General features: G+C 40.3%; 1 protein-coding gene across 1 annotated transcript in view; it reads left to right on the top strand.

Annotated features, from left to right (window-relative positions):
• The window catches only part of drp2 (dystrophin related protein 2), a 111,204-nt gene extending 99,516 nt beyond the window's left edge, over window positions 1–11,688 (top strand). The window contains exons 20-24 of the mRNA XM_075481699.1: window positions 1,698–1,844; window positions 4,722–4,974; window positions 7,031–7,148; window positions 7,284–7,370; window positions 7,804–11,688. Of these exons, the coding sequence (XP_075337814.1) occupies window positions 1,698–1,844; window positions 4,722–4,974; window positions 7,031–7,148; window positions 7,284–7,370; window positions 7,804–7,823 (625 nt within the window). The 3' untranslated portion in view covers window positions 7,824–11,688. The remainder of the gene's footprint in view (window positions 1–1,697; window positions 1,845–4,721; window positions 4,975–7,030; window positions 7,149–7,283; window positions 7,371–7,803) is intronic.
• The last annotated feature ends 4,726 nt before the right edge of the window (window positions 11,689–16,414 follow it).

The raw sequence follows: 16,414 nt of genomic DNA, 5'->3' as shown, positions 1-16,414 counted from the left end.
GTAATGTATGCTTATAAAATTTGCTGACATTAGCGATCTGACAATCTAGCAGGATAAGTGATCTTTCTTCTGCAAGTGAAACGTTCCTCGTTCCACTGGTGGCAACACGGGTCAAAGTAAATCTGTTGACTGAGCTGAACATTAGAAGATGAGTTTTCTTTTCATGTAATTTGTCATCTTTTTCCGTCTAGTTTCTGCTCGATATGACCTAAAATGTGTATTTTAGCTTTAGCAGTGCAGAGCCCCGTTGTTTCCAAAATGCATCAGACTTTTTTGGATCTTTATTTGCACACTTACCGAATCTTACGGCGACAACACATGGATGATTTTTTTACTGATGATTCCTTGTTGAAGGCAGCGATTGTACTTTGCGTTATTACTTCACAGTTAAACAAGAGTTTTTGCTTGCTCTTTCAGACCTCAGCTTGTTAACTGCCGTTTCTTAATTACATTACAATCCGAAGACACCCACACAAGCTTCATTATCTTCTTTTAGCCTTTTCATGCTTTGTGAATGTCAAATATTTTATTCTTGTGCTAGGCACGTGTTAGAGGAGCTCATGGCAGTTGATTGTAGGGACAAGGTTTCAAGAGTCAGTGTTCGGGAATGTGAATAAACCAAAGCCTTAACAAGCTAAATGTTTAATTAACCATGTAGAACGTAGTCGGAGCTCAAATCTACTAGGGTGTCTAAGCTTTTTCATGGTGTTCCTTTTATTTCTTTTACTCTAAATTATACAAAGTAAAAATAACACACCAATCTTGATAAAGGTTGTTTCATCTTTAATTTAATTCTTGCAGATATCTTTTTTCTTCCACTCTTGTAAGAAAAAATGACCAAACTTTTTCATGCTGCTGTAATTATATCCAAAATGAAAAAGCAGCTCTCTGAATATTTGAATAAAATATGCAGTAAAAACTGATAAAATTCAGAAAGACCATTTTGAGTCCCTGTTTAAAATTATTTTCAAATATCTTCTGAGCAGGAGGAAAATGACTTGCCAACAAAATAAGATGTTCAAAAACTTACTGTAGAATACTAGTCTTTGACCCACCAATGCATTTTTGCTGAAGTGGGCCCTGTTTAAAAACTGATTTTATTGTATCTGAAAGGATGCTGCAACTAAGTTGGATTTTGTCTTAACAAGGCTCATTATCACCACTGTGATGTATAATTTGGCATTAAAATACAAAGCCTGTAACACCCTTTTAACTTTATACCAATAAAATATTTTTTCTATGTAGGCAAAAGTATTATTGCCACAGATAAATGGACAAACGACTGTCTTTCCATTGAAATAATTGCCAAACATCCATTCAATGTTTAAACAGCCCGAGGTCTGCTATCATAGATCTCCACATTAGCGTTTTTATTCCAATGTCAAAGAAGTGTTTATTATTTTTGGCAGTGTATTGTGTTCTCTCTCCAGATTCAATAATCACAAGTGGGTTAATGGTCTGGTGAACCAAGGTTATTACACAGCATTTAGTAGTTGGAATGTGAACCTGGCAGTGTCACCGTATCCCATTCCTGCTGTGTCCTGTCTTGTTTCGTTACGTCTCATCCTGTAACACCTGTCCTCGTCCTGCTCGTCTTGTGTCGGCTTTTATGCTCTGCCATGCTGTGGCTCTGCTTTGTGCTGCTGGTGGCTGTGTGCTGGTGGCTCAGTGTGCTGTCTCCTGTGTGGGGGACTCAGGGATGAAGATCAGTACCTCCTGCGTCACTCCAGCCCAGCCCCGGACCATGACTCCCCCTGTGGGCAGCATATGCTGCTAGCTCACCTGGAGCACCAGGACAAGGAGCAGCTCCAACGGACCCTGGCCCGCCTGGAGAACGAGAACAGGTCTGTAGCCGGGGAAAAATGTGGGAAAAAGTAAGAAATAAAGCATTGAGTCTGGTAACATTCTTAATTTCTCAAATGCTTGTTTTCATGTAAAAATAATCTTTGTGCAACATCAGTTGGCAATGTTGCTACAGCATACATTAAAAACTATCTCCATCACATCCAAAAAATTAAAAGCGTTCAGAAGTTTGTTTGCCTTTGTTTGCTTATACATTCGATTGAGGTGTAGATCAAGATTCGAGATAAAGCTCACAGCAGGTACATAAAAGTTTGGTTTAGGGAGGGATGTAGACAATGTATCTTGTATGTGTTTATCTAGAGATTTTACACACTTCTCAGTATGTCTGCTGCCATTTGAAAAACCTCCTGCTGAGAGTAAACACGCTCACACTCTAAAACTCCGTTTGAACAGTCTACTGGAGAAAAAAAAAGAGAAACATTTTCCGAATGCTTAGCCGGCAGTTAAGTCTGTAAAATAGAGCGATATCATGAAACTGCTTGTGAATCATGTTTCAGTTTGACAGTTAGTCTATATCCTGCAGAGGAGAAATGAAGAGCTCATCATAGTTGGTTCAATACAAGTTCAAAGTATGTCTGAAACATAAGATGTTACTGTTTGAATTTATTTTAATTTGCTCAAGGCTCAGACATTTTCCATAAATGAAGCAAATTTGTTTCCTCCTGTCCACTTAATTGGTTACCAGAGGCATTTTTTTATGCAAATGATTCATATGAATAATTTTCTCGTCTCCACTTTTCCTGTGACCTTTCCGGACCCTTAGCAAAATGCCGCTACATATACACGCATACGCTTGTGCCCTTTAGGTGTCTGAAACCTTGACCTAGTTTTTTCTTTCCACGTCTCCTGATAGTCTGCTCTTTTGTCCCTAATAATGACAATCATGGCCTCTGTTTGCATCCTTTTTTTTCTGTGGCGTTCACGTGGCTTGTTTCTGAACAACAAATCAATGCAAGCATCTATAGGAGCAGAACTTATCAAATTTATGAAATTCAGAATACTTATATATATATATATAATTAATATACAAGCTTTATAAGATGTTCTTATGCAACTGTAGTGACAATATCATGATATCAAAAGTATGAAATATCAATATTGTGCTGATAACACACATATGAAATCCTGATTTTAAACTTGCTAAAAAAAAAAAAGAAGAATCAAAACATTATTGAATTCTTATTGCTTTTTATACAAATTTTGGGTATAATTCAATAAAACAAAAACTCATGAAATAAAGATCAATTAGTCTAACACAATATTGTTTTTTCTAAATTTCTATTGATATTGTAACAATATGAAATAACTATCAGATTTCATGATTTAATTTTGTGATGATGTTTTCAAATCTTGTACAGAGACAGATAAGTTAGTTCTGTTCCAGAGTCCCCATTTGTAAATCATGTTCAAGACGAAAAAAAAAATCAGCTCCATGTCTGTTGGGACACATGTAAATAAAACTATGCAACCATTTGCTCATCATCTTATTCAAATGAATCCAGTACAAAGACAAATGTTGAAACTGAATAGTTGTATTGCATTTTTGAAAAAAAAAAAAATGATGCACATTTTCAATGTTTCAGCTGTTGGGACCATGTTTACCGCTGTGTTGCATCATCTCTTATTTCAACAAATCTGTAACAGCTTGAATACTCAGGAGACAAATTGTTGTAGTTTTGAAGAAAAAAAAACGGTTTCTCATTGCTTGAAATTGAATTTCAGATATCCAACAGTTTGGTGCCTCTCTGGTTGTAATAATCCGGTTATAATGCATCCAGAATGTGGTATGATATTGTCCTGCTGAAATAAGAAAGACTCTCAGGAAAAGGTGTCCAGTACTATATAGGCTTTCATGTATTTATTTTCAAACAGTAAACACACACAAAACAACAATGAACTTTTCTGTAAAAGACACTTTAGCAAGAAGCTGTCAGTTGTGTAGGTGTGAGAAGGACACGGATATTCAAAAGCAAACTTGATTTATTTTACAAAACAAAGTATCAAAAGAAAGCGCGGCTGAGCCGGATAGAAAAACCTGAACTGTGGAAAAATGTATAACAAAACACTTGGCATAGCATGGAAACTTATCTGTGACTTATCTGTGGCGTGGCGTAGCATGGATGGTGACAGGGAAGGATCTCACAAGGAATGAAAGGAAACTAAATACTGTGGAGGGTGATTAAGGATTGAGTGCAGCTGAAGGGGAAAACACAGGTGAGGGACGTGAGGCTGATGGCAGGGCAGGAGAGGGTGGCATGACATGAAACTAAACACAACCTGAACCTAAAACATGATCTAACTAAGAACTAAAATAAAACATGATCTAAAACCCAAACATGATCTAAAACATAGTCCATGACAGAAGCAAACATAATGAAATAAAGCAATTGTAAAATTTCATCATGCATCGTTCATGAAGCATCAAAGAGGTTTTGATTAATTTATCTGATGTACACAGAAGTTGAAAACAACTTCTATCTTTGAACAAGCACGCTCGGAGTTGTGACTTTCCAGAAGCCAAATCCACAGTGCATCATCAGTTCATGCACACTTACATAGAGCATCTCTTCATAGCACAGCATAATGTCACATTAACAAAAGAGATACGAGACGATGATTATAATAGCTGTTCTAAAATATGAAGGTGATCATTATCCATGAGGTTAGCTGTCAACAACACATTAGCACCTTGCTGCACTGTGTAATGTGTTGATATTTGCAGATAAAGTGAAATTATTCTAATTCAATAATTCATGGACACATAAATTATGTACATTTACATTTCTGTGTTTTGTTTGCTGCACCTACGAAGTTGGCTTTAATATTTCTTCCACCTGTCCTCCGCTGTGGGTCCTCAGGGTGCTTCAAGGCGAGTACAGGCGGCTGAAGTGGAAGCATGAAGAAGCGACTTTGGTTCCCATGCTGACTGAGGCTGGAGAGGGCTGCCTGGGGTCACCCACAGCAGGAGGGCCGCAAGATGAAGAGCTCCTGGCCGAGGCCCGGGTCCTTCGGCAACACAAAACGCGTCTGGAGACCCGCATGCAGATCCTGGAGGACCACAACAAGCAGCTGGAGTCGCAGCTGCGCAGGCTCAGAGAGCTTCTGCTACAGGTGGAGTGCTGCACACTGAGAGAGGCCTGGTGATGAGGGAGTTTACTTAGCAAGGATTTTTCAGGTGCTGTTTTTGTGTCTGCTTCTAATCCACTAGATTGCAGAGAGAACTTTGGCGAATTTGATTATTAACAAGTATAGTCACTTATAGTCACTAAAAAACACACAATAATGTTCTGAATTGTGATAATAGGTCAAGCTTGATCTTTTGTTACTCCCTCGCTATTTCCTCCCTGAAAAAACAATATGGCACTAATATCTATGTAGATTTTTTAGATGCAATGAACTGTGTGAGTTTGCTATCTCTTCCACAGAAATTCCTCAGAAAGAGCTGCTTTATTTTAACTGAAATTGACATTCTTATACTTATACACATATTAAGTATACATATATTTACTTACCTGAAAACATCACTGGATTTTGTTTGTAGATATATTTCTTATGTATTGTGACAATGAGTTTATTGGACATGAGCAAACAGATCACATTCTGTTTTTCTACAGCTGCTCTGTCCAAGATGCTTTCTGACAAGCTACTGAGAATTCATAAATTAAAGTGATTGAGGAAGATTCACTGTAGATAAATGTTAACCTCAGCCTAATCCATCAGTAATAATGACTAACTGAATATACACCAATACGGTAGACGAGTTTACTCCCTACTGAGTATTTTTGGGACCTTAAGTTTATTTTTCGTGCACTTTTACTTTAATTATTGCTTATGTTTTAGAACTAAAACAGGACGGTGACAGTAAAAGTGAGACTTTTACAAAGCTGTTCACATCGACGGATGATAACTAAACAGTGATAAATTATTATTGAGTAAGAGATTTTTGGTAGTGTTTCGTCTTTGTGTGAACATTAGTAGAAGTAGCTGTTTTATTAGTGGCTGATAGTTCATCAAACTGAACTTTAGGAAGGCATTTGAGCTTGTCCCGAGGAATTCCATACAAGGCTTACATATCATTGTTGAACAATTTTTAGTACTATTTAGTTAGTTATGTGAGGTATTTGTATTTGTAAGTAGAGAATTGGAGCACTGACATAAAGTAGAAAGAAATATCAATCCCTGTTGCCACTACCATGTTCTTTAGCAGTTTCTGCTGCTTTAAAGAGCTCTGGTATGTCTGTATGGGCTTTATTTCTTGGAACAGTCCTTCAAACGCATTCCTACAACCACAAAAGGCAACAGTGGTACATGTGAAAAAGGGCCTGGGAAAACAAAGAAGTACAGTAAAGAAAGATTAAGTGAAACACACTGGACTACACTTTAAAGGATGCTCAGCGGTATAAAAGAGAGGTGTAACAAAGAGAAGGCCAGGAGAGTGAAAGCTGACTGATATAGTTACGTTTATGACAAGATGTAAATTATTAACACCTGGAGTTACTAAACTACAGATTCAGGTCACCGAATGAGGACAAAGCAAAGGTATGAAGACGACAAAGAGACTGAGAAAGGAGGACAGCTGCGTCTTTAAGTATGTGACTTGGAAACTGAGAGTGAATAGAAAAGAGAGGTGGTGTTACATACTATAATCTTGCGTGAAAAAAAAATGCTATTTGAGTTCTTTCTTTGCTGGAACAAAGCACAGCTTCATTTCCTCAGAAAATAAAATCTTTTGAATCTCTATGAAATGTATGAATCTGTCCCGGTCACTACAGCCACTGAAATGAATCACCTCTAGAGTATTTCTGTAGTGTTGCTAAAAACAATACAGAAGATTCTACGTTACATTATGCATCTTTGATTGTGATCTGAAGCCTTCTTCCATCTTTGTCAGAGTTTTCCTGCAGTGCTGCTGTTCGCGGTGATATTCCCTTTGTTTTTATCTGCATATTAAAACACAAATCACAGACAGTGATCTGTTGCAGCCTTTATTAAAAAAATGCTTTTCTTAATAGTTCTGCTCAAAGGTGCCATTTGAGAAGTGCTGGCTGATTGCCATTAGACATCATATTCATTACCCCGCAAAAGGCTCAATGACTCTAACGTCGGAAACATGATGGATACGGGCAGTTATTGGGACTGAATGATCATAAATCTTCTCTAAATACAGCCCAAAGATGATTCCGAGGCCAATGGATCAGAACCGTCAACACTGTCCTCACCTGTGTCTAGAGGGGGTCACCACGGGGAGCCGGCCAGCAGGGAGACTACTGACACTGAAGCAGCAGGTCAGTGACATGCAGCCAGGCTTAGATGTGGGTTTGACACATGCATGCATATTAAATGTGTAACTAAACACCCTCTCTTCACATCCTTGTATTAACCATTCCTGATGGGGTGAACCTTCTGTGTGTGCGTGTCAGGAGATTATCTGGATCATGAGCAGGATACGGTGCTGCAACTCCAGGAGGTCATTGAGCAGCTGAGAAACGTCTTCCCTTCAGAACCGGGTGAGTTCTTTGTGGCTGCACTGTTCGTTGCTGCTGCAGCACGTCGCACTTCAGAGACTTTCCTCCTCGGTGGCCCTCGGGAATGTGAGAGATGGAGAGGAGAGCAAATATGTACTGCTGCGGATCAATATTTGGGGGGAGATACGGGGAGATTAAATGGCAGAGAGAGGGAGGAAGATAAGAGTGACACATGGACTGTAGCACAGAAAGACAGAGAGCATCACTGTCACAGTCTCAATAAGCTGCCCCACTGCATTTAAAATGTAATTTGCTTGGCAATCCAAAGCTTGTAACTTGAACAAAAAAAAAGGGATTATCATAATTATAGTCTGCTTTGTGGTAGCCAAAAAAATGTTCTTAGTCTTTTGCTTGTGTTACTAAATTTGAAAGCACTTGTCCTTTTCCCCCCATTTCTTCTATTTCCTCATTTCAGGCACCACCTCACACATCTAACCCTGAGTGGTCCGAGAGGAGCAGAATGAAGGCCTGAAAGGATGCCTGAAAACAGAGGGAGGAACTCCAGGTGGCTGAGGTCAAGCCACCACACACTGGGCCCTGTGACCACTGCAGCAGCTATGATCCTCAGAGCTAACCCTCCTCTCAACCTCCGCGCACTAAAAGCCTTTTTCATGCAAACTGCTAAAGGCTCGCATTGATGTCCTTTTGGCCAGGCTGTGCTTCATAACTTCAGTAACACCATGTTAACCAGCCAAAGGAAACTATTGTTAGCAGCAGAGCAGGGAGAGCCAAAAGTGAGAAAAAAAAAAGCTCAGCCAAGACATGGTAAGACACTGTGCTTACCAGTATCTGAGTAGTCTTTCAGAGGTGTGAAGCTTCATATCAGTCCAAAGCACAAATTGGACCTTCCATAAGAAGAACTTTACAAGAATGCAAGATAAAAAGGAAGGGTTTTCCCTTGTTGTGTCAAAATGCTGGTGTCTTCAGTGTTTGTGTTTTCCCTCTCCTTGAATGTTTTATCGTGGTTGTTATTTTTTAGTTTTGAGCCTTTGGATCAAAGCTTGGATGACAGATTTCATGTGGCTACTTGGTGCAAATTGGAGTTGACAGCACCCACAAGAGTTTGTTTAGTTTGTGAGAATGAAGCATCATCAGTTAAATCCATGATTTATTTAAGACAGCCAAAGTGCCCGCTAGCACAGCATCTCTGTATGCACACATCGTGTTCCGTTAATCTTGTCAAACTGCTTGTCGTACTTATGCTCGCCTCTCCTGAGTGAGCCCTTCACATGCACAAACACACACGTATGCTGCTATACATACTTTCTATTTACAGCCCATTCTTTGTGCATTATGCACAAATACCCAAATCTCCCCCTGCCTGATCAATAACAAATTGTGCTGCATCACAAAGACACGCACTCCTCACACTTTGGGAAAAATGAAGATTCAGTTGATCTCTTAAAGGAATGAGACAAGTTCCCACTTTTGAGCCTGTTTATATTGTCACTGGAATTGTGTTTTGTTGAAGAAATGGATGCCGATAAATATCAGCATGCAGGCCTCCACCCTGGGATCTTATTGTTCTCCTGCTGTGTGCAAAGCAATAGACAGAAGGAGCTCCAGGCTGAAGCTCTCCTGCTCTCTGCTAGGCCAATTCCAGACACTCCAGGGGGTGAATAAAGCTCACAAACATAACACAATCCCTTACCGCCATCATCCATAATAATACCTTCATTCCATGTTGATTTTAAAGAAATGATAGCTTTAGGCTCAGCATGTGTCATTTCCCTTGCTAATGCTTCCTTAATTGCTTTCAGCAACGGATGTGTTGTGGGTTTGGCCTCATCTTGTAACGGTCATATAGTGACTTTTGTTCTAAACATAGCACAGTCCATTAATGCCTTAAAACCAAACTGAATACATATAGGACAAAAGTAAGTTTTTCTGAACTTTCTTTTTTCATTAACTTTTACATTCAGGAAATGAGGTAGCATCAGATGTTTATGTCTCTGTCTCTGTGTTGATCGGAAGTTCCGGAACATCCATGAGTTGAAACTAGTAAAATAGGGCGCTGAGTGGACCCGTGATGCTGGGCATGCTTGGAGGGAGTAGATTTGAAAGACGTGGGGGGATGGTAGAAAAAAACAAAAATAAACAAATAAACAAACAAAAAAAGAATGCATTTATTGCCAGAAGGCTGGAGAGAGCCACTTCGATGTGCCTGCCACAGTGAAATTTCATGAAGCAGGGCTAGAATTTGCCTGAAACAATGAAGCCCTAGCTTTGATTATTCCTCTGTACTCGTACTGCCTAATTCTAACAGAATTGACAGAGATATACGCTTAAAGAATTCACCCTTAAAGCTGCAGTCTGCAAGATTTGTTGTTGTCATACGTAAAGTCCTACTTTTTGGCATTTTAAGAGTTTACATGATCTATCAGAACGCTTGAAGTTGAAAACGGTGACCTCCGTAGTCGCAAAATGCAAGAAATGCTTATTTTTTAACCGAAAAATAAAAAGTTATTCAACTTCCTGTCCCGCCCCTTCAAAACACATGAGAACTCGTGCACGTAGACGTGCACGCCAGATGCGCCTACACAACTCCTCATTCATCAACTCACCTGTCATTTGCGATCATGGAAGACACAGTAAGTAGACTAGCCCGTAATGAAGTTCAATAGTCCAGATAAATAAGCGTGGGGACGAGCCTACCTTGTATCGCGCGTGCACAATCGGTGATTGACAGGCAGCAGAGCCCAGCTCGTAACCTGATTGGTTACCTTTTACCGGTCCGGTCTGCAATTTTGTAAACAAACCTGCTGGCTTTGGAGGGACCTAGCGGGACATATAGGGGACCTAGAGAACTCATTTTTTTTTTTGTATTGGGGTATTTAATGTACTACTTTCAGAATCCCCGGACAGTTCCAGGCATTATGCTTGAAAAAGAGTTGCAGACTGCAGCTTTAACTGGACAAAAAGGCTCTCTGACCTCATATATATGAGTTTGAAACCCATGTGCTGCACTCATTACGGACTCCTGCTCCAGGCACACAACACTCATGTTTGACACCATCCTCCTCAGCACTTGCTGCCTGTTAGTGTTAACACTGTTGCTAAGGTAACTAATTCCAAGGATACAGTTGCTCCGGTTTGGTTGATAGATGGTTGATATGCCGTTCATATTACAAATGCTAATAGCCTTAAGGGAAGCAAGAGAGGGTGCCTTGTTCCCAAAAAAAAACCCTTCAGTTTTTCCACTTTCACCTCCACTGACGCCTGTTACCATTTCGCTGTTGAAGGTAGTCACTATTAATAATGAATTCTTTCTGTGCATCGTCATCGCTTGAGAATTTATTTTGTCTGAGCACTCACAAGTCAGAAGAAAAACAAACAGCTCAGCTCATGGGAGACAAAACTAAATAAATAAAAAGCCATGACAAGCAGTGTTTATACCTAGTCATTTATCAATGGGTATTTACGCATCTCATTACACAATGGTGATTACCCGTTACGCACAGTGTCTCCATATTCCTGGAAGTGATTCTGCAAAATGATTTAGCAGTGACAGCTTGGGAAAAAGAAGGGAGATGTTCCTCATATGTCAACTTTTGTCATGCTTATTACAAGATCATATAGAGATGGTTGATAACTATGTATACAAGAACTGGCTATATGATGGTTACATCACCATTCCCTGCACCCCTGCACTGATGATTCAGACACACAATGAGTCTCATCTCTTTGATCATCTCGCGTCTGATCCATGAACAAACTTCTATTCTGCTGTAGGCGCCCTATGTTACCCCCCTTCACACTCACAATAACACAGTGGCATTACTGAAGCTGTGTGATTGAAGATAAAGGCTCTCCACAGAGGCAAGTCACTCTAAAGAACATGGCTTTCATTGTTCAGACTGCTGTTACTGCATGTAGTTGGCCAACAGACTAACAACCCCAATCATTGTGTCCACTATATTCATCACAATCCGTCTGACCGTGTAAGAAGGACTTGTTTATGTCCCCCAATATAGAACAGGGCGATGAATCACCTAACCTTAAACAAGATGTTGATCACACACATATAGACATATATATTCACTCTCACATCTTACTGGTTAACTGAAGTTTATCTCTTTTTTTTTAAACTCACCATTAATATACCTCATTCTTCACTGTTGTTTTAAAGTTTTGATTTTTCTGTTTTTGTCCAGATCTCCAACTCCTCTCACTGTCTTTTCTCTGAAGTTTTTAATCTGTATAATAAGTTTTCTGGAGAAAGGCTTTTTACTGTAACAAAAACAAGTGGGTTACTGGCTGCTTTCTACTCTTTGTGTACAGAAATAAAACTTTGTATTTGGCAAACTCTTTGTCTGCCTGTGCTTTTGATGCAACTGCAGTGATCCCTTTGAGAATTGAAAGTTATAATTTAACTCACAATGGGGCCAAATACTTGTTGTTTGTATTATTTTTTCTGCTTACATTTGCATTTGTACCTGCTGTTTCTTTCTGCTTCTAGCTACATTACTATCCTCATCTTGGTGACTACTCTTTAATTGTGACTTTTGACTCCACACAACACAATGTCAAATCATTGGTCTGTTTTGAATGAGCCACTTTTGCCTGTCTTACCACCAGAGGCCTTGCTCCCTCTGCTTGTTCTGCTTGGGTTCGGTGCACCACTTGATTGGCATTTGACCTTCTTTTTGCCCTTATCACGCGCTGATCTCTTGCTCGCTACATTATCTTTGCCTGAGCTGGTCGCCGCAGGACCGCTATTTTTATCTGCTGGAATGTTATCTGGCCCACCTGGCCCGGCTTCAGGAGCCACGACCCTCTCTGTATTTTCATTTTCTAACTTCTCTCCACTTGCCCGCCCACACTCTGGCCCTTTATTGCTCTGCTCTGCTTTCACTTCAGGATTTTTCTCGGTTACTGCATCATCCCCTTCTTTCTCAGCAGGGCGGTGTTCCTCTGAGCCTTCCCTCTCTTGAACCTTACTGCCTTCAGTTTTCTCAAACACTCCTGTTTTTTCTCCAGCTGCTTTCTGAGCACATTTGACATTCCTCTTTCTTGCTGCACTCCTGGTCTTGCTTCCACCAGGTCCCCACTTCTCCATCGTTGTATCCCAGTAAGTCTTGCTCTGGCGGGCGTGCATAGCGCGGATGCTTTCACTCAGCTTTTTCAGCTCCTGGCGTACAAAGGGTTTGAACGTTGGGTCCAATTTCTCCACCAAAGCAAAGTCTCTCTGAGCTTCATCCTCATTGCACAGTGCAGAGTGAGCTCGTGCCCTCTGGTACACAGCCTTAAAGTTACCTGTGGAGGATGAGAAACGAGGATAAAAAAAAAATTGACACATAAAGCCAATAGGAAGAAACAGGTGGTCAAGACGGTTGGTAGGTCAGCAAGAATAAAACTGGAAAGCTGTGAAATTATTTCTAGAGCAAGGCCGAAGTAGATAAATTGAATAGCAGAGGCATGATGGAAGAGAGACAAAAAGTCAAATGCAAAAGCTAGAGAGGAGTAAATGATGGGAAAAGGAAAGAAGAAGAACAGCTATTTTAAATAAGCCTCAACTATGAATAATTCATGGTAGGAGAGAAAAAGAAAACATCTAATTTCTAACATTGATGTCCATGGGTGGGTGCCAGGGGAATAATAAAAGAATGTAGAAGTGAATGTTTGCTTTCGTATTTTCCTGGTAAACAGAGAGATAAAGGATTGTCACAGTGAAGGCAGGTGTTTGCTGAGGGCCGGGCATCCAACCTGGATATTTTTTAAGTTGGCAAATGATGGAGCATATGGGGAAAAAAAAATAAACCTTTAGTTCCAATTTCTGAATCAAAATGAGTTTTTTTTGTTTACTATTTCTTTCCAACTGCCACAAACTTTGTTTTCACACCAACAAATACTACCTTTATGGCTCTTCAGAAGCTTGGTGTTGAGCTCCACCACTTGCTGGTATTGTTTGAGCTCCAGCATGCACTGGCTGAGGTTGAGAGTGAGCGGAAGACGCACTTCCTCCAGCGACTCCCAGTCCTCGCCGTGTTGATCCACCTGATGAGAAAACAGAGTGAATAAGGAGGGTTGAGATGACGGAGGAAATGTTGAAAAGATCAAACAAACGTAGAATTGGGAAAGACAATGTTATAAAAGGCTGGGAGGAATGATGCAGAAGATCTGATGTAGAGGAGAGGAGAAAAAAAATTAACGGGGATTGATTGACAAGAAGAGCAGAGTCATCTGCACTGGAGAGTTAGACAGTGAGGTGTGGCAGAGGAGGGACTTAAAGGAGAACAAGTGAGGGCTGTGACAGTGATATCTCTGTGGATAGATATTATTTTTAGCACCCTTTCTCTGCTTCTCTCTTTGTTAGCATACCTACATTACCACAGCTGCTCTTCAACAAAATCAAAGGAGATAATAACACGATTATTATTCACAAGCCATCGTCCTTTTGTAAATTACTTTTCGGCATGTCTGGCTATTCCTTCCTAAATGGACTAAAATGGTGTTGGCAAGAATCTATCCAGGTGTTCATCTGGACATCTGCATCACAAGAAGCTTTATTTACATGATTACAGAGGCACTCTCCAAACCCTTAAACGTACCTTGTTTTGTAGTAAATCCACATATTTCAAAGCCTCCTCGAACTTGATGAAAGCTTCTTGAAATCGGTTTTCTTTAATGAGGAAGTTGCCTTCATTCTGCAGCAGCATCACCAATCGTAACATCTGTTGCCAGTCCTTTCCCTCTGTTTTATCACAAGTGTTTAGACTGATTGTAGAGCAGCTTTCCTCGTCTGGGATTTCCTCAGATGGTGCAACCCTCATTTCTTCAAGTTCCATTTTTTGGACTTCAGCACACATAAGTGGAGAGGAGCCATTTTCTTCTCCCACATCTCTAGTCACAGTCTTTACACTTTCAAGTTCTTCTTGTTTGCCTTTTACTTTCTCCTCCTCCTCCTCCTCCTCCTCTTCGTGCTCTGCTTCTTCCTCCTGCTCTTCATTTTTTTCCTCCTGTTTCTCGAGCTTGTTCCAGTACAGCTCCTTCTCCTCCCAGTACTTCTCCTTCATGCGCTCCGATAGGGCCTTCAGCTCTCGATGGACAAGCGATGCCAGAGTGATGTCCAGCTGGGCCACCTTGTTGAAGTCTCTCCGGGCCTCCTTTTCATCCCACACAGCAGCGTGAGCTTTGGCTCTCTTGTAATACCCCTTCACGCAGTCTGAGAAACAGAGACACACGTAAACCAACGAAAATCCTTACTTCATTTTTTGTTCTTAGTTTCTGTACATGTATGTCTGAACAATAAATTTGTTCTGCCTGTGGAATCCATACCTTTGTAAAGCAGACAGTTTGCAGTATACGTTTATGCACAAGTATTTATATCACTTATGTCTTGTTATATTCAAAGTTATCTTAGCTTCACACTTAGATTAGAAACATGGGGGGGGGGGGGGGGGGGTTAATGTTAATGAAATGAACTTCTCCACAGAAAACCCTACTGAAAATTGTATTGTTGTTTCACACGTTGACCTTTTGTGTGAACTGAAGGAACTAAACATATTGTTCTCTGTAGTAGCTTTAGACGTGTTGGTGGAATTTGTTACCAAGGGTAGAACTAAGGTAATATGCAGCTTTGCCTCAAGTTTATCAGGCATGAAACTCATCGCTATCTTCTTATCTAGCAGCGAATAATTCAACTTCCCAAAATGGAAAATGAGTGGGCATGCACATACACTGCAGTGCCTCTTTTTGTCTATATTCTAGATGCCCACACATGGTTCTCTGTTCCTCAGCATTTAATTTCTGTCTGTGCTATTTTTCCATTCAGCCAACAGTTAAACAGATTTCATTCTTGCCTCTGGCAAAAGCCAGAGACACTGCAGCGAGCAGCCTTTCCAAAGAACAGCTGTGTTGGAGGGATGAAACAGAAGCAGCCACTGAACATGCCACTGATGACAGGATGAACAACAAGAAGAATGCATGTAAAGGGGAGACGAGATACTGATAAAAGTGTGAAAACAAACAAAATTAAGGCTATAGCTCGAAGAAGACTAGGAAAGGGGTTCTGAAGACACTGAAAAAGTAGTAAAGGGTGTAACAGCGCTTGATTCTTTTAAACATTAAGAAGAGGGCTGCAAACTTTTGTCATCCGTTTAAATTGGACCTGAAGAGAAACCTTTTAATGCTCATTCACAATTAACATGTGTCTTGTAACACTGATATTCATGTTTCCATTGCCTTAGATGACTTACATTGACATGATTCTATTGTCCTGGAGACTTAAAATAGTTTTTTAATCATAAATCACATAAGCCTTACTTTAATCTGAACCCTAAAAACAAGTAGGCCTATTGATTCTGAAATGTGACAAATTACTACAGGGACTGTCTTTTCATCCCCTCAATGTTATAACATTGTCTGTCTTAACAGATTTATCACCATGCAAAGAGGGATGGGAGTACACATACAAACACACAATCAGACAAATATACTGTAAAACTGAAAACCCAGGCTGAGGAATAGAGTGTAGAGGACTGCCTCAGTGGATTTTGTCTCAGGCTGAGGGGCATAATTCATGAGGCTCTGAAGTAGAGGCTGTGCCAGCGTGTGAGGCTCTTCAAGGATTGTATGAGTAGCCATGGGTATGACAGTACAATTCCCAGGGCTGCTCCAGCTGTAAAACCCTGAGTAATGTCAACCCCATGTCCTCCCACACACTCACTGAAGACAGAGCTACAGCCTAACATCCAGCAGCTACTGCTGTAGGCTACAGCCAGAACTGGCTTTTTTTTTTTACAGCTTTTTGTCCAAAAATAACCGTCTCTGTTCATAATCTGCAGCACTTCATTGATTATAAAGAGCAGTTTTAAGGAAACACTGCTGTTTGCTTTGTTTACACAAGTTTGACAAGAAAACTGGGGCTGTGACAAACAACAATCCACAGCTGAGGGATGCTACAACAAGCTTAACAGTCAAGCTAGCTGCTTCCACTAGCTGCTATTTTTATGCTAAGCTAAGCTAAGCTAACTACAGCCAGCCTTTCTTAAGGACAGACATGGATAAGCAATCCACTGGGTAGT

The sequence above is a fragment of the Odontesthes bonariensis genome, chromosome 13 (assembly GCF_027942865.1).
Source record: "Odontesthes bonariensis isolate fOdoBon6 chromosome 13, fOdoBon6.hap1, whole genome shotgun sequence".
In the NCBI taxonomy this organism is placed as follows: domain Eukaryota; kingdom Metazoa; phylum Chordata; class Actinopteri; order Atheriniformes; family Atherinopsidae; genus Odontesthes; species Odontesthes bonariensis.
The sequence above is the reverse complement of the archived record's forward strand: the minus strand, read 5'-3'. Positions and strand labels throughout refer to the sequence as shown.